Below are 23580 nucleotides of genomic sequence, written 5' to 3' on the forward strand. Positions count from 1 at the left end.
CTGGTATGTTGAATATTAGTAATCTAATAATTATTATAATTTGAGGCCCCAAACCGGGAGGATTAAGTGAGCTCCTTGGCTGACACAACCAGGAATCAAAAATATCTTAGTACTCTGGGATAACAGGGTCAAATCCAACAAGAAGGCACAGCACAGATGAAATAGAAAGTCTTTACTTGGGGCCCTCAAATCCCTCCTGCATAAACTCTGCAGGAGGCAGATCCGTGATGGGCATTTGGAGGTTAATTCAAACGTGAGCAGGGTGTTCTGAACCCAGGTGTGTAGAGAGTAAGGGTGGTAACAGTTCTCTGAACTCCCAGTTAATTCGGCCCGGCACAGACTTGGAAACCACACACTCCACGGACACGGACTAAATGGAGACAGATGTGCCAATCAAGATTTTGAACAGATTGGAAAACAGAAATGTGTACTGAGGAAGGCTTATAGCTGATGTGGGGGCTGCTTAGCCTGAGGGAAGGACCTGCAGGGCACACAGCTGGCAGCAGTCCAATAGCTGGGGCTGGGAGCAGCAGGAAGGGAAAGACTGATTTCATTACCCTGTGTGACACCAGAGGGCAGGCATGGGCCAGCGTCTGGTTGCTGGCCAATCCATACTTCTGTGCACAATCAGGAGTGAATGGATGGAAGTTACAGAGAGTAGACTTCAGCTTAAAAGAAGATAGAATTCAGTACCAGAAGAGCTGGAACCAGATACAGGATTGGAGCTAGAAGATCTTGGATGAATTTCAGGTCTATCATTCATTCATACATACATATTTAGATAATGCAGAGATGCTCATTGTTGGATCATGTGTCTCCCACAACAGGTTGTGAGCTCTCTCTCTATGTATCTATCTTGGGTGGGGACCAGCTCAGGAATGCCCGAGGATGGAATGGGACCATCTGGTCTATGGCTCCAATTCCTAAGAAGCTTCTCGTGGGGCAATTCTCATGGGTCCTTCCTGGACTACTAGGCAGCTGCTTTTCTGCGACAGGCATTTTGGGCTCTGAAGTGCATACAGAAACCAAGCAGAGGCCCTGTCCCATCAGCCAGAAAGGCTATTAACGTTGATCTCCTTTCTTTCTTTCACCCACTTTGTGATGTTGCTGCTGCTGCTGCTGCTAAGGTGCGTTAGTCGTGTCCAACTCTGTGTGACCCCATAGACAGCAGCCCACCAGGCTCCCCCATCCCTGGGATTTTCCAGGCAAGAACACTGGAGTGGGTTGCCATTTCCTTCTCCGACTTTGTGATGGAGAGAAAGCTTAAGGTTGCAGGAAAGACAGGACGCTTTGGTTTCAAAAGTAGAACATCCGATCTGATGTCCAAACCTCACCATCTATTCGTCGTGTGACCTGAGGAAGACCTTGTTCCTCTCCTGAAAAATGGGTTTGATAATAAACATACCAACTGGATAGGGTTACTGTGGGAATAGACTAAGATCCGTATCTGGACATGCTCATCACAGAGCCTGGCACTTGGTGGGAATCTGACTGGCTTCATGCAGGACACTATGGTGGTAGCAGCTTCTGCCCACGTGGTAGAAAGGCTGATTGAGCATCAGGAGAGGTGTGGAATTCTCCCTCTCTCCAGCCATTAGCAGCCTCACATGGTGAGACCAGTTGAGTGGTGATAGCTACGTTCCTAGTGCAGGAGAGGGAGCTTGGGTTCTAGAGTCAGATAACTCGATTTTGGCTTCTGATCCCATCTCCATGCTATGCATATGTGTGTTGCTGTTGTTCAGTCACTAAGTCATGTCCTACTCCCTGCAACCCCATGAACTGCAGCATGCCAGGCTTTCTTGCCCTTTACTATCTTTCTCCAGGCCAGAATACTAGAGTGGGTAGCCTTTCCCTTCTGCAGGAGATCTTCCCAACCCAGGGATCGGACTCAGGCTTCCTGCATAGCAGGCAGATTCTTTACCACCTGAGCCACCAGGGAAGACCAAGAATACTGGAGTGGGTAGCCCATCCCTTCTCCAGTGGAACTTCCTGACCCAGAAATTGAACCAGGGTCTCCTGAATTGCAGGTGGCTTCTTTACCAGTTGAGCTATCAGCGAAGCCCTACTATCTTTTGGAGTTTGCTCAAAACTCACATCCACTGAGTCTATGATGCTATCCAATCATCTCATCCTCTGTCGTCCCCTTCTCCTCCTGCCCTCAATCTTTCCCAGTATCAGGGTCTTTTCCAATGAGTCAGCTCTTTGAATCAGGCGGCCAAAGTACTGGAGCTTCAGCATCAGTCCTTCCAATGAATATTCAGGGTTGATTTCCTTTAGGATTGACTGGTTTGATCTCCCTGCAGTCCAGGGGACTTTCAAGAGTCTTCTCCAGCACTGGGTTTATTTACTCCAGTTCTTTGAAACTCAGTTTCTTCACTGACGAAATGGGACTAATACCTAATTTATAGGGTTCCTAGGAGGCTTAAGAGTAGGATTTATATGAAGCATACAGTCTAGCACATTGTAGCTGCCAATACAAATGATCTTCCTATTTGGGTTTTTGTTACTAGAGAACACAGAGCCAAATTGGAATCTGAAAGTTGCCAGCCTGCATATTTAGACTAAATTTTCATACAATGGGGCTATAGTTTACAATAACCTGGTCTTGACCCTCCTGTCCTCATTTGTGTTTTCCTGATTCTGATCATATAATTCTCATACAGCTATTTTTTGTAGGTACTTTTATGGATATTTTTCTAAATTTTTTGTAGAACTAAGTGGATAAAACCTAACTGATGTCAGAAGAGACGGATCCTTATTATGATGCTGCAAATAATGCCTGTGTGATTTGGGGTATGGAGTCTGTGAACCTCAGTTTCTTCATCTGTCGAATGGGGGTAAGAATAAATGTGCTAGTTCTCTTATGGTGCAGGAATAAGGATATACAGCTCCAGGGTTTTACAAAAGAACTTCTGTAAACTATGAAGAATTTAAAAGTAGAAACACCTGTTATTTTTGCGATGATGCCCCATTTTATTCATTTTTGTAGTTATACCCCTCCCCAAACTATGCTCGGGACTCAGCATGGGACAGGCATATACTAAGCAACAAGAAAATGGCCACTGAATGTCTCTTTCAAGCCCTCAACCACACCTGCTTCTTTACTGAACAGATAGCTTGATGGCCCAGCATGGGATGCTCCTGTCTTCACCCACCAGACATGAAACCATTCAATAGAATAGAAGCAAAAAATGAAGATGGAGTTACTAACAGTACCCAATGGGCAAGTGAGTCTGTCAAATGCTATTACAGGAAGGATAGATGGCTAAGCCTTGTATCACAGAATTCAACAGTGATTTGTTTTGAAGCATTTTGATTTGGATTGACAATAAACAAGCAGAGGGTTAGACTATGAACAAAAGACATAAGCAAGATTTAAACAGGAATATAAAAAAGAAAGCACCAGGAGAAAGACCCAGAAAATGATCCCAGTGAGCCAAAGATCTCAGAAAAAGAACAAGCAGGTAAACAGGGCAATACGATCAAAATCAGATTACTTAATAAAAGCCAGCAATCCTTTAAACAGAAGACGATGCACACTGTTGACAAGCACTCCTTTTTCAAGAATGCCAAAGCTCTCCAGAGCAATAGCCCACCCCTGACAGCCAGCCATCACCCCTGTATCCTGGAGGTCACTAGCCCTCTACAAAATTGGGAGGCTTGATGGAATGGATGCTGTAGAACTCAGCAGTCACTTGGAATTGAAAATTCGGGAAAACAAACTCATACAGTTGGGTGCCAAGGTTGAATTAGGTCAGGGACCACCTGTTCCATAATGAAATAATTGCTCAGGGCAGGTTTTTCTGTAATCTTTTCCAATGTGACACCTATTCTCTGCTCAATGCTTCCTCAACATTTGCGAATAATCTCAGGGCCTCCTAAAGACACTGATGCAGAGGCCAGTCACTTTCCTAATGTCACAAAAATAGATTCAATTTTACATACATCAGAGTGATTTCAGGAGCAATTTCCACATCTCCAATGTAAGCATTACTTACATTTTCCCCCCTTCAAATCACATCCAAGTGGGTCCACAGAGCATTTTAAAAGGTACCTGATGCATTTCAGGGCATTCAAAAGAATCCCCAGAACATGTTTGTGGTTCTAGCCTGAGGATACCAGATAAATAGACAGAATCCTAATTACTCATTGATTCAGAAAAATGCAAAATGTCTTAATGATTGAGTATAATGTTGATTGAACTTCTTTTTAAAAACAATATTAAAATAAATGTACATAAAAATATGTATATATACACATATGTTTGTGTATGTATGCATGTTATGCCTGTGTGTATATAAATATAAAACACACACATATCAATCTTGGAAAGATTGTGTCTGGACTTTAAAACATCTAATTCGATTTTATTGGATCTGCTGTTTCTTCCTCACTGGCTGGCCAATCTATCCCGGTCTTGGGTGCTTTCATCTTAAACAGTCTAAGTTTTAGCCCATGGGGGAAATGCAGGTGGTATTTTCCCCTTGAAATCCAAGAAACTGGTGTTCCCCAGGTTTTGACTTGAGGTCAAATACCTATAAATTGGGTGTCATGATGTTTGCGTGTGTCTCTGACCACATCTCTTTGGTCTTCAGAGTCCTCCCACGACACTTTTACAAATGGAATAAGTGTGCACAAGAGCTTGGCCTGGACAGGAAAGATTTTGGTGAATAGGTACCACTTGGCCAGCAAGTGCCAACAGCTAGACCTGCTAGTAAACTCCCTTGCCCAGAACAAAAGCAGGAGAGTCAGTGACAAGTTAACACAGTCAGAGGCAGGGGGTGGGGTCGGGGGGTGCTCAGCGTGCACCTATAAGGAGAAAGCAAGCCCAGTTCCCTGCCATCCCCTTTTCTGCCTCTCCTGCCCTCTGCTGGAATGTACAAATCCCAGAAATTCACCTGTGTGGAGAATGGATTAAGAACTGACTCTGTGGGGAGACAGGGCTTCCCTGGTGGCCCACTGGTAAAGAATCTGCCTGCCAATGCAGGAGACGTGGGTTCGATCCCTGATCAGGCAAGATCCTACATGCCGAGGAGCAACTAAGCCCAGGCGCCACAATTCTTGAGCCTGAGCTCCAGGGCCCGGGAGCCACAACTTCTGAGCCCATGTGGCCCAGAGCCTGTGCTCCCCATCGAAAGAAGCCACGGGCCCCGCACACTGCTACCCGAGAGTGGACCCTGCTCGCTGCAACTAGAGAGAGGTCCTGGAAGCAACAAAGACTCAGCACAAACAAAAGTAAACAAATTACTTTTTTAAATAAAGAACTGACTTTGTGGTTAGGCAGACTGTAAACTTGCTCTGCTGAGAAAAACAAGCTAAATATTTGCTCATGAAATAATCAGTATGTACTGTTAAGACTCTGCCCAATTCTCAACCTTAACAAGCACTCAAACTCAGCATCACCAAGAGTGGGCAAAGTGATAGCTTTGTGATAGTTTATCAGAGTGACAGTTTCTATTGACATGATGCAAAGGGAAGTATGTACACAACGTCACCTGTGCAGCATTTTTGCCAAAATGTTTAACCTGAATATGATCATGACAAAAAATTTCAAACGAATCTCGACTCAGGAGTATTGGACAGCTGGCCTGGATTTTTAAAAGATGTCAGTATCCTGAAAGAAAAACTAAAGGTGGAAGAATATTGTAGATAAAAAGGTGATGGAAAATGTGGTCAAATATAAAGTGAGCACCTTGACTGAATCCTGGATCCAAAAGATAGTAACAAATAAAAGAGAGAATACTTTAGGGCCATGGGGGAAATTCAGCTATGGAGTGGTCTATCAGAGACTGAAACAAGGTCACATTTCTAGAGTAAGGTAATTTTACTGCAATCATGCTGAAGAGCTGTCCTCATTCTCAGGAAACGTGCTGAATTTTCTGGAGGTGGGAGTTTCATGATGTCCAAAACTTACATCTAGATGGTTCAGAAAATTGTGTAGTGCGTGTGTATATATTGTGTGTGTGTATTGTGTGTGTGTATGAGAGAGAGAGAAAGAGAGGGAGAGTGAGTGCAAATGTTGCAAATTGTGAACAACTGGAGAGCCTAGGTAAAAGGGTATTCATTTTAATGTTTTTTCAATCATTATATGTTTAAAGCAAAATCTCTTTCCCAAGGCAGCATGTCAGTATTTGAAAACCTCTGCTGCCTCTTTCAAAGTGCAGTGCTTCTAACCAAGGTGCCTGTAAGAAACCCCTGAGTGGCTTTTACAAAACCTATATCCCTGAGTCCCACTCCCACTCCTGGTGCCCCAGGAGGTTCTGATTCAGCGAGTAAGGTGTGGGGCCTAGACATGCGGCTTTTGTAAACTTCCACAGCTAGGTGCTGTGCTGCATGTAAGATTAGGAATCAGGGGTCTGCGGTAGCCTTGCACCCTGGATCCACCAGGAAACAGCTGTGTACCAGTGGGCAGGTCAGCCAAACACTGAACTCTGGATGCATCTTCTATAAAATGGGAACAAGCATAGAAAGCATCTCCCGGGCTGTGGTGTGGACAAAGGTGGTCCATAAATGCTTGTTTCCTTTCTGTCTTCATCCTCTCATAGATCCCCGTCATCCCAGATTGATCTTATCCATGTGTTTTGGTTTTTGCCTTTTCAAATTGTTCATGGGTTTCAGGAATTCCAAAAAAAAATCTGCTTCATTGACTATGCTATAATCTCTGACTGTGTGGATCACAACAAACTGTGGAAAATTCTTAAAGAGATGGGACTACCAGACCGCCTTACCTACCTTCTGAGAAACCTGTACGCAGGTCAAGAAACAACAGTTAGAACTGGACATGGAACAATGGACTGGTTCCAAATTGGGAAAGGAGTACGCCAAGGCTGTATATTGTCACCGTGCTTATATCACTTATATGCAGAGTATATCATGAGAAATGCCAGGCTTGATGAAGCACAAGCTGGAATCAAGATTTCAGGGAGAGATATCAACAACCTCAGATATGCAGAATATAACACTCTAATGACAGAAAGCAAAGAGGAACTAAAGAACCACTGGATGAGGGGAAAGAGGGGAGAGAAAACGTTGGCTTAAAACTCAACATTCAAAAAATGATGATCATGGCATCTGGTCCCATCACTTCACGGCAAATAGATGGGGAAACAATGGAAACATTGTTTTCTTGTTTTCTTGGGCTCCAAAATAATTGCAGATGGGGATTGTAGCCATGAAATTAAAAGACGCTTGCTCCTTGGAAGAAAAGCTATGACCAATCTAGACAGCATATTAAAAAGCAGAGACATTACTTTGCTGACAAAGGTCTGTCTAGTCAAAGCTATGGTTTTTCCACTAGTCGTGTATGAATGTGAAAGTTGAACCATAAAGAAAGCTGAGCGCTGAAGAACTGATGCTTTTGATCTGTGGTGTTGGAGAAGATTCTTGAGAGTCCCTTGTACTGCAAGGAGATCCAACCAGCCAATCCTAAAGGAAGTCAACCCTGAATATTCACTGGAAGGACTGATGCTAAAGCCGCAGCTTCAATACTTTGGCCACATGGTGCAAAGCGCAGACTCATTGGAAAAGACCCTGATGCTGTGAAAGATTGAGGGAAGGAGGAGAAGGGGATGACAGAGGATGAGATGGTTGGATGGCATCATAGACTCAATGACATGAGTCTGAGCAAACTGCAGGGGATAGTGAAGGACAGGGAAGCCTAGCATGCTGCACTCCACGGAATCACAAATAGTCAGACACGACTTACTGACTGAACAATGAAAAATAACAACAATAAAGTGATTTTTACAAAATATGATTTCTTCCCTTTGCCAATGGCACAGTGTGGAGAGAACATGTGTCTCTGTTCATATTCCTTTAGATTTCCTGCTTTCCCCAATTTGGAGCAGAGGCTGGGGAATCCAGCATTTCTATGAAAACTAGAAAAAGAACCGGCTTTCAGAAACTTAAGAGCAAAAGTCAGCTTTCTTGAGTCTGATTGCCAAGATACCTTTAGGTTACTAGTCCTGAGGTTCTCCTTTGGACAGGGGTCAACCCTGAAACCGTGGCCACTTCTATTAGCTTGAGATCCTGTGTTAAGTCTGCATAAGAACACCATTGCTTTTGACTTAATACCACTTGGGAACTGGGCAAGGCTGGGAAGGCACGGCTTCCAGGACAGAATGAGTTACTCGTCAACCACGGGGCTTTGGAGAAAGCACGTCTCTGAGCCTCAGTTTCCTAAGCTGAGAAATGGAGACAGTCGTAACCCATAAGTCATTTACCTTTCATGGTCTATGTGAAACACTGCTTTGACAGCTCTACGATGCTCAATTCAGTATGGCATGTTTTTCTCCTTAAGTGTGTAATCATGGTCTCCTTCTTGTTTCTTAGTTTTAACCTGCTTTCTGTGCACAAGCAGCAGTTAAGATGACTTGCCATTATTTCCATCTGCTTTGGGATGGATTCTGAAATTTTCCTTTTCACCCAGGATGGGTGGCCCCAGTCTTTGCCAGGGAACACTTTCATCCTGATGATCCCAGGGAAGCATGCGGCCCCCATGTCCTACAGCACTTGACACTGGGAGGGGTCAATAGCAGAGGTACCAGGGTCAAGCCAGACCACAGATATCCCCTTCCCCTTGGTTGGCTCAACTTACCGAATCCATTCACATCCTGTGAGCTAGAGGAGAAGCCTTCATCATTGCGGCTGGAGCTGAGCTTGGCAGTGGGTTTGTCGGCTGAGGCCACGGGCCCCATTTCCCTCTGCGCTCCACTCTGGGTCTCCTTCTGCTTCTTGGCCAGCTTCCTTTGGGACATGTGCAAGGGGAAAAATCACAGTCAGATGGTGACAGTTGCTTCAATGGGCTGGAAGATCAGACTGCTCTTTTCCCACCCATCCTCAACCCCCAAAGCCTGGTGCATTGCCCAGAAACAGGGTCAAGGAAGGTCCTCCAAGGTCAAGGTGGGATAAGCCTAAGTCATCCTGAAACTTTTCATGGCTTCAGTTTCAGAAATATGACATTCATTCTGCCTCACCCCCAACAAATGATGTGTTCTTTACTGAGCTTAAAATGGGAAATAATGAGATGTCCATAACACTTCTCTACCTTTAAAAGGAAGACACGGTCATGTGGAATTTGTCCTGTGGGGCTCTGAAGGATGTTCATAATGAATGAAGTCTGGCCATTCTCCGTGACTGAGCTCATGAAAAAACCCACAAAACAATGGTGGATTGAAGTAGGGGCTGGTGGGGGCAGGGGGTAAGAGTGGACGTTAGTCAGCCCTATAGCTCAAAAGGTTAAAAGTTAAAGCAGAACTAGATGTACAGTTATCCCTATAGCAACCCTCAGAGCCAGATGGGCATTTACAATAATGATGACGATGACAATGATGACAATGATGACGATGACCTGGAGCAGCCATGCTCAAACTCGTGTACATCAGAATCACTCAGCTGAAAAAGCCCACGGATCCCAGAGTCATACAAGCAGGACAAGGACTAAAAGTCTGTATGGCAAGTTCCCCGGGTGATTCTAACACCAACACTGGGATTAAAACCATCAGCTCTGGCATCAGACAGACCTGGGTTTGTATCTACCCTCCATGCAGCCTGTGGCTGCACGAGGCAGGGCAATTTCCTTAACCTCATTAAGTTCTGAACTTCACAGGGCAACATCAGAGGAATTACATGAGGACTAAGTGAGATAATGTGTATGGAGCACGGTGCCTGGCGCGCAGCGAATGCTGAACATGCGGCAGCTGCTCTTCTGGCTTTTGTATCATCACCACTGATTCAACTGCCTTCTACTGCGGGAGTCCTCTCTCTAGCAGTCCTGCTGTGGAATCCCACCCCCAACCCACCCTGGATTATATAAAGTAATGGAGACTTTGCCACCTCACTAGGAGACTGAGAGTTAAAAGCTCTTGTGTGGATTTGAAATCTACTCCCCTTATATATCAACTATTGGGTCTTAGATTTATTGTCAGAGATATAAAACTATGACTAACCTAGTCATAACCTATGGCAGTTCTTCAAATATTTGTAAATAAAAAAAGACCTAGTCCCTCTGAGTTTACCCAATACGCACCCACCTAAATACAGTAGTTTTGTTCCTATGATATGCAAACCTATGGGTTGCGCATGAAATATCTAGAGGGTAAATTCTTTCAGGTCTCTTGCTCCATTTTTCACAGGGCTTGACTTCAAATTCAATCCTGGTCACTCTTACTTTAACACACAAAGAACAGATGTTGCAGAGAGGTCAAATTCAGCACTGCATAGAAAATTTCCAAAGTTGAGCCCATCTGACAATGAAATAGGCAGTTTCAAGAGGTAATGAGCCCCTGTCAGAGGAGGTATTAGATGCAGTGATAAACCTAGGCTTCCCAGGTGGCACGGGGTAAAGAATCTGTCTGCCAATGCAGGAGATGCAAGACATGTGGGTTCGAACCCTGGGTCAAGAAGATCCCCTGGAGCAGGAAATGGCAAGCAGTTCCAGTATTTTTGCCTGGAAAATTCTAGGACAGAGGAGCCTGGCAGGCTATAGTTCATGGGGTCATAGAGAGTCAGATATGACTGATATCTGTGTGTGCACACACGCACACATACACACACAGGAATATTTTAGAGACTTTTGTATACACGCTTGCAGGCTAAGCCACTTCAGTCATGTCCGACTCTTTGCAACTCTATGGAACCCGAGGTATAATACAGGGACAGGAGAGCTGTTTATCACCTGTGGGTCCAGAGGCACAAGAAGAGGGAGCCGCCACCAGGACCCAAAAGGTGTTGTGAAGAGGAGGCCGCCTGTATAGAAGCAGTGATCTTCTCCCAAAGGATCCAGCCAGTGCTAAATGACCTTGCAGGAAGGGACCCACAGGCACAGATCCCCTGACTATATCCTCCCCTCCCACCATGATCTGTTAGAGGGGCTCATGCCAAAGGCATGGCATCCATTTAGAGCCTGCTCTACAGACAGAGAACATAAAAGAGAAGCATCTAGAGAGGATCTGGACTTGGGAAGAGAAGAGCTTTCACTTCTCCCATTCTGGCCACAATGTGAAGACAAACGCAGGCTAAAATGGAATTATTCATTTTTTTAAAATTGGCCTGGGGCAAGGAAGGGGGCTCAGGAATAGAAGTGCATCTTTCGGTTAAAATGCTCTGGCCACAGGCATGCTGCTCCACCAGTGAGGCTATTCCAGACAGACAGCAAAACCTTAAGAAATGCAGCATTCGGTTACTTGGGCCTTTCTCACCATTGGCAGGCAATCAGCCAGCAGGCAGGGGTATGCGAATGAACGAAAAACGAGTAATTCGGCTTCTGATGACATTTCACAGTTTCATTCTTCATTTATTATCAAAAAGGAGTGTGTTTAAAAATGTATATGTGACCTTCTTAATCATAAATTTGAAAAGATATACAGCAGACCCTCTGCCTCCATCTGAGTTCTGTTCATACTGCCCCAGCAGGAAATAAAAGGAAATCTGATAAGAGAGTTCACTTTCGAACTATAAATGAGTATGTATTGGGGTTTTGATATTTCCTTAGGGCAGAACTCCCAACCAACCTCATTCTATTCAGGGTAAAATAATATGGAGAGAATTGTCTTAGGCACAAATCATTGGTTTCCAAAGGCATAATATAATAAAAAGACCTTGGCTGCCTCTATGAAAAGTGGCATTTTATAGTAATGTTTGGGTAGCTCTGAACATCCGAGTAAAAAAATTTTTTTAAATGGAGCCTCTCCAAAGCATATATTTAAAAATTGGACAACTAAGGTTTTTCACATTCTTAGTTTTTAGCCAATGGTTGACACAATGTTTTCATGGTAATGATGATGCTACCTAAAATTTAAAAATATGTAGACAGGTATTGTAGCTACAAAATGGAAATGAAAGGTATGTAGAAGGAATAAAACACAAAACCATACTTTGGGGATCTTATTCATAATTTAAGTATTAAAAACCATCCTAGTAATTTAGGGGAACTCCCCTGGTAGTCCAGTGGGTGAGATCCCATGCTCCCAATGCAGGGGACCCAGGTTTGATTCCTGGTCAGAGAACTAGATCCCACATGCTGCAAGTTTGCAAGCTGCAACTAAAGATCCTGTACGCGGCAAGGAAGATCAAAGATCCTGTGTGCCGCAACTAAGACCCAGCACAGTCAGATAAATAAATAATTAAAAAAAATAATTTAGGGGAGATCATATTCACTCCTATGGTCACAGAACTTAGCTGATTCCCCTCCCTCTTCCTCCTAAAGAGAGGGGAGCATCCAAACTCATGAGTGGGGCATATCAGACCCTCAAGCGTATGGCTCCAGGCTTCTACTCGACCTCATCTTCCACACACATCTCCTTTTAGGGAACACTAGCTCCCGCACTCCCCTCTCCTGAGCATTCCTTACTCCTTACTACTTACTCCTCACTCCTCAGTATGCCCCTGTTATTCTCCCTGGACCACCTCCTTTATCCTTTAAGACTCAGTGGCATTCAGATGTCACATCTTCTCTTGCTCCCCCAAAAGATATATGGTTCTCTCTTCTGGGTGGATGCTTCCACTGAACACATTTATTTAGCACCTACGTGTGCCAGTCTCTGCTCGATGGAAGATGACGGTGTCAAACACCAACATGACCTTCACCTTCCTAGGACACAGAGACTAATGACAGAGACAGGCACTAGACAGGGAAATACAGAAATCGATATAAAATCACAAACATGATGAAAGCCAAGAAGGAACAATACATATGGCGAGAGGAGAGCAGCAAATAGCTGGTTTGAACCCTGTCAGGGGATCACCGAGGGCCTCGTTGCCATGTGAACTAAGCACTTGACTAACCCAACTGCAGTGATTCAACTCTCTTACCCAGGAAGGCAAGCACCTCTTGGGTGAACCTCTTCTAACCTCCTGGATCTACTCCAACCTCTTGCTGAGTGTCTGGCATGTAGCCGGCGCTCAATAAATTTGCTGTGCAAATTTATGTTTTAAAGTCTACAATCTGAAGTGCAGAAAAGACTGTCATTCTCCTCTGACTACAAATTATAACCACTTAAAAACAGATATATGCAAGGAAAGAGGAAGAAAAAGCTGCATGAAATTAGTTGGGGACCTGAAACATTTCTATTTAATGAATAGTTTTATCTAACAACTTAGCATTTCCTTCCTAGGATGTCTGAAGAAATGATGGAATGTACATAGAAGGCAGAGACTTCTTTTTCTCCCTCAGAGCCCACAGAATGGCCATAGTTATAGAATGCTTTAAATAAAAAAAAAAAACCAAAAAAACCTTCTATGACAGCCACATGGAACACGGCATGGGTCGCATAACTCACGCAGTCCTCAGATCCCGTAAGACTCTAGTACTTGTAACTTTGTGAACTTGGAATTTTTTTCTCTAGTTGTTCTGAGATTCCTTCCAATTGGGTCACACAATTTTACCAGCAGGGGGTACTGAGAGCTGTTAGAAAGCAGGCGTTGCACAAGCCTATCTATTTCTCTGCTGGGTCCTTGGAGAGTTGAAGAACGTTTCAAGGCATAGCGATCCAAGTTTCCTGCTTCTGACACGTTGGGACAGTGTGATATGACAGATCACTGCGAGGTCTCCCCGACCTTTGCTTGTTAGCTGAGTGAGGGCTGGTGGCTGGGGATGTGTCCACAAGGGACTATGAGTTCTGTGAACCCTGAGTACCAGTCTTTGTAAGGGAGGGTGGCGGGTGGAATGGCTCAAGGGAGAGAACTGTAGGCTGTGAGAGGTTCCAGAATCGTGCTATGACAGGAGGAAGAAGAGTGTCTGAAACACACAGGGATGTTTCTCATGGAAAGGAAATATTCTGGAATGCTCTTTTCACATCTGTGGTACCTGGTTCTATGTGGCCCCAAGAGGCAGAATTAGAAACACCATGTTGGCTGGACACAAGGAAGAAATTTCTAGTAAAGTAGAACTGCTTTGATTTCCCTGGTGGATAAGAATCTGCCTGCCAATGCAGGGGACATGGGTTTGATCTCTGGTACTGGAAGACGCCACATGCCACGGAGCAACTAAGCCTGCTGCACCACAACTACCGAGCCTGCACTCGAGGGCCCGTCAGCTGCAGCTACCGAGCCCGAGTGCTGCAGCTACCAAAGCCAGCGCACCCAGAGCCTGAGGTCCCGCAGCAAGAGAAGCCCACAGCGAAAAGCCCAGGCGCTGCACTGAAGAGCAGCCCCCGCTTGCTGCAACTAGACAAAGTCCTTGCAAAGCAGCAAAGACCCAGTGCAGGCAAAACAAATAAAAAAATAAAGTAGAACTGCTTGGGTCTCCTTTAGAAGAGCCTAATGCCTGCATTGACTTTCCCATGTTTTCTTCTTCAGCTACTTTCTCTTCACCTTTTAGGGACCAACTCAAAGGCCCACTGCTGTTAGAAATCATCATCTCCTCCTCAAAGGTAGTAGCTTATTTCTCCCTGCATATTAATTTGTTGAAAAAAATACTTAATGAGCACTTAACAGTGTACTTAACAGTACACTGTTTTGTACCAGTGGCTGTTAACATAGGATACCATGATGTGAAAAGCCAGACAAGACTCATGCTCTGTGTAAGCTTTTGGAAGTAATAAGCGCCCCATTATTGGAGGAATTCAAGTAGAGACTGAGAAACTATCTGGAAAAGAGGTGATAAATGATTCCAGCATCTGGATCCTGCAAAATCCTGCGTGTGTGAACAGAGAACAGGAGACCCCCGCCAAGTGAGAGAGGGTGCTGGGATTTCACAGGGCTCTTCCCTGGATGTGAAGAGCCATGCCCACTCTCCAGGGGAGACACTGACCAGGCTCTCTTTCCCTTCCCATAGGGCTTTCCTTGACCCACCCTCTACTGGCATCTCTGGACAGACTTTAAACACAAAGACTGGAACCCTGGAGCCAGAGAGATGTCCATCCACAGGAGGCAGACAGAGAAAACTCCGCTGAAACTCTACTCCTAGTAAAAGCTGGTGTTGTACTCTGTGAAGCCTGGATGTTTCTGTGCTGACATGATTGAATATCTAATTAAATTTACACGTCAGAACTGGAAGGGAACTGCATCATTCTCTCATTTTATAAAAGAAACTGAGGCCCAGACAGAAGGGGTGCTTAGCCAAGGCATGTGGCATGTTGGCAGAAGTCACAGGGCCCTATCCTGCTTTCTGCCTGCCAGCTCAGGACACCTGTTTTAACTTTCCTCCACTTCTCCTTTTGGGACAAAATCAGAAGTGCAAATTCTGTCCATGGTAACAATTCCAGTCCTCGTTGAATACGGCAAAACCTCATTAATCCAAATCCCAGTAAGTCAGAATGACTATAACTGAGGCAGAAGCTGGGCTACCCCGCAGCAGAGCTGACAGTGTAAACGAGGATATGGAGAACTGCAGGATTAAAAGGCGAACACACCATTTCCTCTTCTCTCAGAAGGCAGGATGGCACAGCAGTTAACATCAGCTTTGGTGCCAGACAGCCTGGCATCAAAACCTGGCTCCATCTCAGAATTGCTGTGTGAGCTCTTGCAAGTTACTCAATCCTTTGCATGTCAGTTTCCTCCTGCCTGCAGAACTGCAGGTAGCACCAGCGCGCCCCAGGAAGGGAGGGTGTTTGTGAAGATTTAAATGATGTGTAGTAGTTACCAAAGCATTTCCCCCAGTGCACGGTACACAGTAAGCACTCAATAAATGCTCTCTGGTAACCTTTTAAATACAGCACACAGCCATGTTGATTTAAATGGGTTCATTATTTATTAAATACAAATCCTCTAAAATAGATACCCTGAAGAATGGCTTTTCTCTAAAAACATTCTTTGATGTATTCTGGAGCCGTGCTTCTCAGCCTTGGCTGCACAGATCATTTGGGGAGCTTTAAAATTACTGATGAGATCCTAATTTAATTGGTCTGGGGTGCAGCCTGGGCATCTGGGTTTCCAGAAGCTCCCTAGGTGGTTGTAATGTGCCACCAAGCTTAAGCACCACCAATGTGGAACAGTGGTTCTCCAAGTAGTCTCTGAACCAGCATCATCAGCTCTACCTGGGAACATACTAGAAATACAATTTCTCTGGCCTCATCCCTGACCAACTGAATCAGAAACTCTAGATGAGTAATATGCACTCCAAGCAATCCTAATGCATAACAAAGTTTGATATCCCCGTTTTTGAGAACAAGGTCTTCAGCAGATCGGAATTAATGAAGAGTCCCTACCCCATAGAAGGAGCATGGCCAGGAGTTACGACAGCTGGGTGCCATTTCCAGGTGTCCAGGTCTCTCAGCGAGTTACCAAGGATATACCGCTGCCGCTTTCTGGTACTGTTGTCACTATGGGGGTGGGGAACTGGCATCTAACAACCACTGCAAGAACTGATGCTTTTAAAATGACAGTTTCCAGTTAAATTGTGTTCCCCTAAAACAAGGGTCCCCAGTCTCCCAGATCTAATGCCTGGTGATCTGAGGTGGAGCTGATGTAATAGAGAAATAAAGTACACAATAAATGCCATGCCCTTGAATCATCCCCCAAACCATTCCCTCTACCTGAATCCCTGGAAAAACTGTCTTCCATGAAACCATTCCCTGGTGCAAAAAATATTGGGAACTGCTGCCCTAAAAGATATACTGAAGCCCCCCCCATGCCAGAGGTTAGGACTTCCATATTCTGTGACTGTGACCTTATTTGGAAATAGGGTCTTTTTTTTTAATCATCTCAAAAATGTTACTGCATCTTTATAGAATTAGATATTTTACAACTTTAGAAATATTTTACTAATACAACAGGAAAAAAGTCAATTTAGTACCATTTGTTTTGTTCATTCATATCCATTCTCAGCAACCTCAAGTTAAAATAATGAAGTATTTCCTTAATGAGATGATGGTTTCTAAAACTTCTCCCCAAATCCTACAAAAATACCTACAATACAAGAAAAATGAGAATGCTTACAATTGATGTTAAGTTTTCTACAAGAAAAATTGGTGGCCAATGCAGGCTTGGAAATAGTCTCCTTACAGATGTAAAGCAGTTAAGGTGGCTCTAATATAGTATGACTACTGTTCTTACAAGGAGAGGGGAATTTAGCTAGAGATACACAAGGAGGTGGCCATGTAATGACAGAGGCAGAGAATGGAGTGAGGCAACTGCAAGTTGAGGGACCCTGAAGAGTTTATAGCCTCCGTCAGAAATGAGGAAGCGGCAAGAAAGTGTCTACTCAGAATCTCAAGGGGAGCATGACCCACAGACTCCTTGATTTTGGACTTAAGCCTCCAGATCTGTGAGAGAATACATTTAGTTGTTTTAAGCCACCCAGTCCATGGTATCTTATTATGGCAATCCCAGGAAATGAATATACTAACCATGAAATGATAAATCCTAAGTTTGGTGTATTTATTTAATAAACATGCAAATAGCACTTCTCTCTTTCTGCAAACCCATCTAACATTGTTCAGAAGAGAATAGTGCCTCTCAAGGTCCACTATCAAGTCTCTTTCAGACACCCAAGGACTGCAAAATAACTGAAGAAATTAGATTCTCACAGGAATCACATCCTATTGCAGAACGGTCAGGCCAGATACAACTATGAACCACCCCCTCTTTTCTACAGCATGCCCTTTGAAACTCAATCATTCAGCTCTGTGTGACTGACCCTTTTCCTCTCTTGGAAAGGGAATAAAAACCTTCTGTGAATTCTTTCACAACCCGTATCGGCTCACTTTCTAGGCATTATTTAAGGCTATTACAAACACAATTAACTTCTTTAATTCTCCTAATAACTCTGGAAGATTAATAGTATTACTAATTCCATTTACAGATGAAAGGGTGAGGCAGAGTTGAAGTAACTCCCCAAAAGCCACCCAGGCTTTAAGAGATGGAGCTGGGATTTAAACCCAGGCAGTCAGGCTCCTGAGTGTCCTCTAAGATTCCTTGTTATGTCTCACTCAGCTAAGGACCCATGCGTGTATATCCTTGTGCCCAAGCTTTACCAGCCAGCTCCTCTCCTCTCCAGGCAAACACACACTGACATGGATAAGCACATACATGCAGCCAGAAAGCTCACTTTCAAACCCACTCACATCCTTGAGTCCCTACACATTCTGTCTGCTCATTACCTCTGCTGGGTACCAAACCTGGAAAAATAACTGGTGGGTCTTCTCTCTCCTAATCCCATCATCGCTCAGTTGGTAAAGCATCTGCCTGCAATGTGGGAGACCTGGGTTCAGTTCCTGGGTTGGGAAGTTCCCCTGGAGAAGGAAATGGCAACCCACTCCAGTATTCTTGCCTGGAGAATCCTATGGACAGAGGATCCTGGCAGGCTGCAGTTCATGGGATCGCAAGAGTTTGATACAACTTAGGGCTATCTTTCTTTCTTTCCTCTCCTACTCTCATCACCCTTGCTTGGGGCTTCTTCATGCTTCTACCAGAATGGCAAAGTTACTGAAGCAACAGTAGCATATACTACCACAATTCAAAAGGTCAAGGGACCTTGGGCACCACCACTGTCACCTCCATCTCTCTTGCTCTCCATGTCTGTGCCTCCACCCGCCTGTCCCTGCTTCTCTCACCAGCCTGCATCTGCCTCTCTGTCTTCCCCTGGATGGGATCTCTTTCTATTGAGTACACAGTCAGACCCAATCTGACCATCCCCTGAAGCTGGAAAGGGAAGCAGTACAGCAGAAGGCCTAAGACAGATGCAAGGCTCTCCTCTTGTTGGGCATCTGGTCACCCTCCCCCTCAGATCCTGAAGCAGAGCCTAGTGGGAACAGCATCTCCAAGCTCTGAAGCCAGACCGCATGGGTCCAACGCTGGCTCCACCACTGACTGGCTATGTGGCCTTGGACAATGACTTAGCTTCTTTGTAACTCAAGTTTCCTCATCTGGTAAACAGGAATAATACAGTGAATTCTCACAACAAGCATTTGCAATAGATGCTGACTTACAAATACTAAAGTCCTTACAATAGGATCTGTCACCTACCAAAGAAGCTCCATGTAAGTGTTTGTTAAATACTAAGCAATGGGAAGGAAATCAATGCTTTGAAGGAAAGTGAGAACAGAATCTATGGCTCAGATAGTGGGAACTTCCTGAATGGCCTCAGGTCACTGAGTTCCAAACCCTTGGGCCAGGCAAACACCCCCTCGATTCTTGGTGCTGTGGAAATACCATGCACTTTGGCCCCAGGTTAGATTGGCTCGAACCAGATCATGACTGTGTCTTCATCTCCGTGAGACTCATGTGTAGGAAGATTTTTGATAAGCTCCAGTTTACAGAGTTTCTAGGATGATTAGAAATAATGTGTTAATTCCTAAGCATAGTCTTGACCTGTAACAGACACTCAGCAAACGCTGGTTCTTTTTCTCCTCCTTCTTCATACTGGTCATCTGCATTCCTTCTTCCTTGAAGTGAAAGTGTTACTCACTCAGCTGTATCTGACTCTATGCAATTCCATGGACTGTATCCAGCCAGGCTCCTCTGTCCATGGTATTCTCCAGGCAAGAATATGGGAGTGGGTAGCCATTCCCTCCCCACTCCAGTACTCTTGCCTGGAGAATCCCATGGACGGAGGAGCCTGGTAGGCTGCAGTCCATGGGGTCGCTGAGGGTCGGACACGACTGAGCGACTTCACTTTCACTTTTCACTTTCATGCATTGGAGAAGGAAATGACAACCCACTCCAGTGTTCTTGCCTGGAGAATCCCAGGGACGGGGGAGCCTGGGGGGCTGCCGTCTATGGGGTCACATAGAGTCGGACACGGCTGAAGTGACTTAGCAGCAGCAGCAGCCATTCCCTTTCCCAGGGGATCTTCCTGACCCAGGGATCCACTTGCTCTTCTGTAAGTCGGCCTTTCACTACAAGTGGTGTGTGGTGGTGATTCACAAACCCGAGAGTGCATTAGAATCACCTCAGAAGCATGTTAATACAGGGATGGTTGGGCTCTACTCTTGGGGTTTCTGATTTGGTGAGTATGAGGTAAGGCCTGAAAATGTGCGTTTCCAACTTTCTAGGAGATGCTGGGACTATCTTGGAGAACTATGGGTCTATGGGATGTCATCTCCTGCCCACTGGGGGAACACATGCCCTTTATTGGCTGTCTTTTCACCAACAGTCACCTGAAACCTTCTTCCCATCACCCACCCCCATCCCAGGTCTCCTAAAACTGCCAATTAGCATAATATACCCTTTAGTTGAGCATTCCCATTTTCCTGAGATTTTATTCCGATAAAATAATAGTAAAAAAGGAAAATATATTATGTAGATAATACTGAAAAACGCAGCATTATGTATGCTGGGGGTTGGTTCTCAACCATGCATGCTGACTTTTGGGCAGGATGATGCTTTGCTGAGGGGGCTGTGCTGTGCACTGCAGATATCCAGTTGCATACTTAGCTTCCACCCAAGAGATTCTAGTAGCTTCTCCCACCCCCAGGTGTGACAATCAAACATGTGTTTACCTCCTACACTGTTGGTGGGAATGTTAAATGGTGCAGCCACTATGGAGAACAGCATGGAGGTTCCTTAAAAAATTAAAAGTACAGTTTACCATATGACCCTGCAATCCCACTCCTGGGCATATATCCAAACAAAAACATGATCTGAAAGGATATATACACCCCAGTGTTCATTACAGCACCGTTTTCAATACCCAAGACATGGAAGCAACCAAAATGTCCATCGACAGAGGAATGGATAAAGGAGAAGATGTGATACATACACACAATGGAACATTACTCAGCTATTAAAAAGAAAGAAATAACACCATTTGCAGCAACACGGACCTAGAGATTGTCATACTGAGTGAAGTCAGTCAGACAGAGAAGGAGAAATATCATATGACATATATTATATGTGGAATCTAAAAAGAAGTGATACAAATTAACTGACAAAACAAAGAGACAGACTTAGAGAAAGAACTTACAGTTGCCAGGGAGAAGGATAGGGGAAAGGAATAGTTAGGGAGTTTGGGATGGGCAGGCACACATTAATGGATAAACCAACAAGGACCTACTGTCTAGCACGTGGAACTCTGCTCAATGTCAGGTGGCAGCCTTGATGGGGAGGGGAGTTTGGGGAGAATGGATACATGTACATGCATCGCTGAATCCCTTTGCTTTCCACCTGAAACTATCACAACATGTTAATCAGCTATACTCAAGACAAAATAAAAAGTTAAAAAAATTTGTTTAGACAGTGCTCAATGTCCCTGGGGGGAGGGGAGTGTAGGGCAGGCAGACCTGCCCTGACTCTGATCGAGATCCACTGGTGAACGAACAGCTATGGACATAATAGTTTCACATTTAGTAAATACTAGCATGTGCTACCATGAGGGCTTCTCTGGTGGCTCAGACAGTAAAGAATCTGCCTACGGTGTGATAGACCAGGGTCGATCCCTGGGTCAGGAAGATCCCCTGGAGAAGGAAATGGTGACCCACTCCAGTATTCTTGCCTGGAAAATCCCATGGGTGGAGGAGTTTGGCAGGCTACAGTCCATGGGGTCGCAAAGAGTCAGACACGACTGAGTGACTTCACTTCACTCATACCATGTCCTAGGTACCTTGAAACCACCTGCAATCCTCACATAGAGTAACACTACAAAGTGGTGATTATTTCTTCTGTTTCAGAGATGAGGGATCTGAGGCTCACGGAGTTAATCCTAAACTCCTAAAACAGGTAAAGGGACCAGGTGGGATCTGGCCCTCAGTTCCTCAGCCTGAAGAGCTCTGCTTTCTCTTTCTCAGCCTCCTCAGATTCTTCTCTTGGACAGAAAATGATCAGTTAAAGCCTCATAAATGTCTAACAATAGGGAGCCCATTCAGGAAATTATGGTGCATCCCTGCATGGAATATTATGCAGCTATTAAAATGATGGAGCACCATTAAAAATGATAACTATGTCACCACATAGGAAAGTGCTAACTGGATTACATTAAGTTAAAAAAAAAAACTGGAAAATAAAACTGTGTCTACACTGTGATTACTACTATGAGAAAGTATGTCTAAGCTGATGTGTTAGATTGAAGGTATTAAGGATAATTTTCCTTTCTTCTTTGATATCCATTATTGTTATCAGAATGTCTTTACGATCATTATTTTTAAGCAGCACCAGTTTAATGAAATTCAAGATGTTAGCTTTGTCATAGGTGTGTCTTCCATCTGAATTAGTGGAATCCAAGCTGCTCTAAATCCCTGAGTGAGGCAGGGCTTTGGCACACTCTTGCTCCCCGCCACACCCAGAAGCACTGGGGCTGGTATGTTTCTGAACCAGCACGTCTTTCCTAGAGCTGACCAGCTTTCTCTGAGCTCAGCCAGCTGGAAACATAGAGAAAATGGCTCTGGAAGCAGTGGTGTGGGTCACCTGGGGAGCCAGGGCTGTTAGGAACACACAGTTTGTGCAGAGCAGAGGTATCGGTCCATCAGAGGTCCACTTCACTGAGCAGCACAATGGTCTCATGCATTATGCATTAAGAGTGGCCAGGCGTCCTGGCCTGGCTGTGTGGGAGAAGTCTTGCACAAGGAACATCTGATGAACTGATTGAAACGTCAAAATGTCATTAAGGATAAATGAATGGAGCTGTTCCTGTGGCTGTAAGAGGCAGTACCGGCAAGATGAGAGGCAGCCGGTGGGCTGTTCCTGAGCCCAAAACAGCCGGCGTTTGCCATGGAGATTCATGGTCTTTATGCAATGTGAGGTGCTTTGCGGGGAGAAGAATAAACAGAAATGCTCCAGCACTTATGCACCGTAAAATCACAAGCATGAGATAAATTAATTAGTGTACACTAGAACGGTGGCTGGTCTGTCTGTGCTCCTGGGGAAAGCCAGAATGGATGGCACTGGGCTGGAGATGACGGGTCTCAACACCAGCCGCCGAAAGAAAGCAATGGAGTTTAATGTGCAGTCATAAACTGCAGCTGATGGAAAGAACGTGTGGTCTGTGTTTGCTTTTTTCCCAGGTACCATTTCTGTCTACTGCTCCAAGCTCTTTGTGTCTGTGGCCAAGAGTCTTAGGGCAGTGGTCCCCAAACTTTTTGGCACCAGGGACCAGTTTCATGGAATGTAATTTCTCCATGGATGAGAGGAGATGGTTTTGGGATGACTCAAGTGCATTACATTTATTCTGCACTTTATTTCTATTACATCAGCTCCACCTCGGATCAGCAGGCATTAGCTCCTGGAGGTTGAGGACCCCTGTCTTAGATGACTCCAGGGAGGCCTGGAATGGCTACCACTTGCTTCTAATGCTACCGTGAGTGATGGTGGAGGGTGATGATGGTAAAGAAGTCCCTCAACACAGGGGGCGGAGAAGGTGATGGCACCCCACTCCAGTACTCTTGCCTGGAAAATCCCATGGATGGAGGAGCCTGGTGGGCTGCAGTCCATGGGGTCACTCAGAGTCGGACAGGACTGAGCGACTTCACTTTCACTTTTCACCTTCATGCATTGGAGAAGGAAATGGCAACCCACTCCAGTATTCTTGCCTGGAGAATCCCAGGGACAGGGGAGCCTGGTGGGCTGCCGTCTATGGGGTTGCACAGAGTTGGACACGACTGAAGCGACTTAACAGCAACAGCAACAGCAACACAGGGGGAAGCTCTCAGGAAGCTTGACTTCCTCTGTGGCATCCTACGAGGAGGTGGTCCATTCTCTGGTGATGGGAGG

At 44.9% G+C, this 23580-nt stretch overlaps 1 protein-coding gene across 12 annotated transcripts in view; it reads right to left on the reverse strand.

The window, feature by feature from the left end:
* PTPRT (protein tyrosine phosphatase receptor type T) overlaps window positions 1–23580 on the reverse strand; it is a 1149770-nt gene that overhangs the window by 122973 nt on the left and 1003217 nt on the right. For all 12 annotated transcript variants that reach the window (XM_070801694.1, XM_070801706.1, XM_070801700.1 and 9 more), the window contains one exon: window positions 8597–8745. In XM_070801694.1, the coding sequence (XP_070657795.1) occupies window positions 8597–8745 (149 nt within the window). The remainder of the gene's footprint in view (window positions 1–8596; window positions 8746–23580) is intronic.

This window comes from Bos indicus, chromosome 13 (assembly GCF_029378745.1).
Source record: "Bos indicus isolate NIAB-ARS_2022 breed Sahiwal x Tharparkar chromosome 13, NIAB-ARS_B.indTharparkar_mat_pri_1.0, whole genome shotgun sequence".
In the NCBI taxonomy this organism is placed as follows: Eukaryota; Metazoa; Chordata; class Mammalia; order Artiodactyla; family Bovidae; genus Bos; species Bos indicus.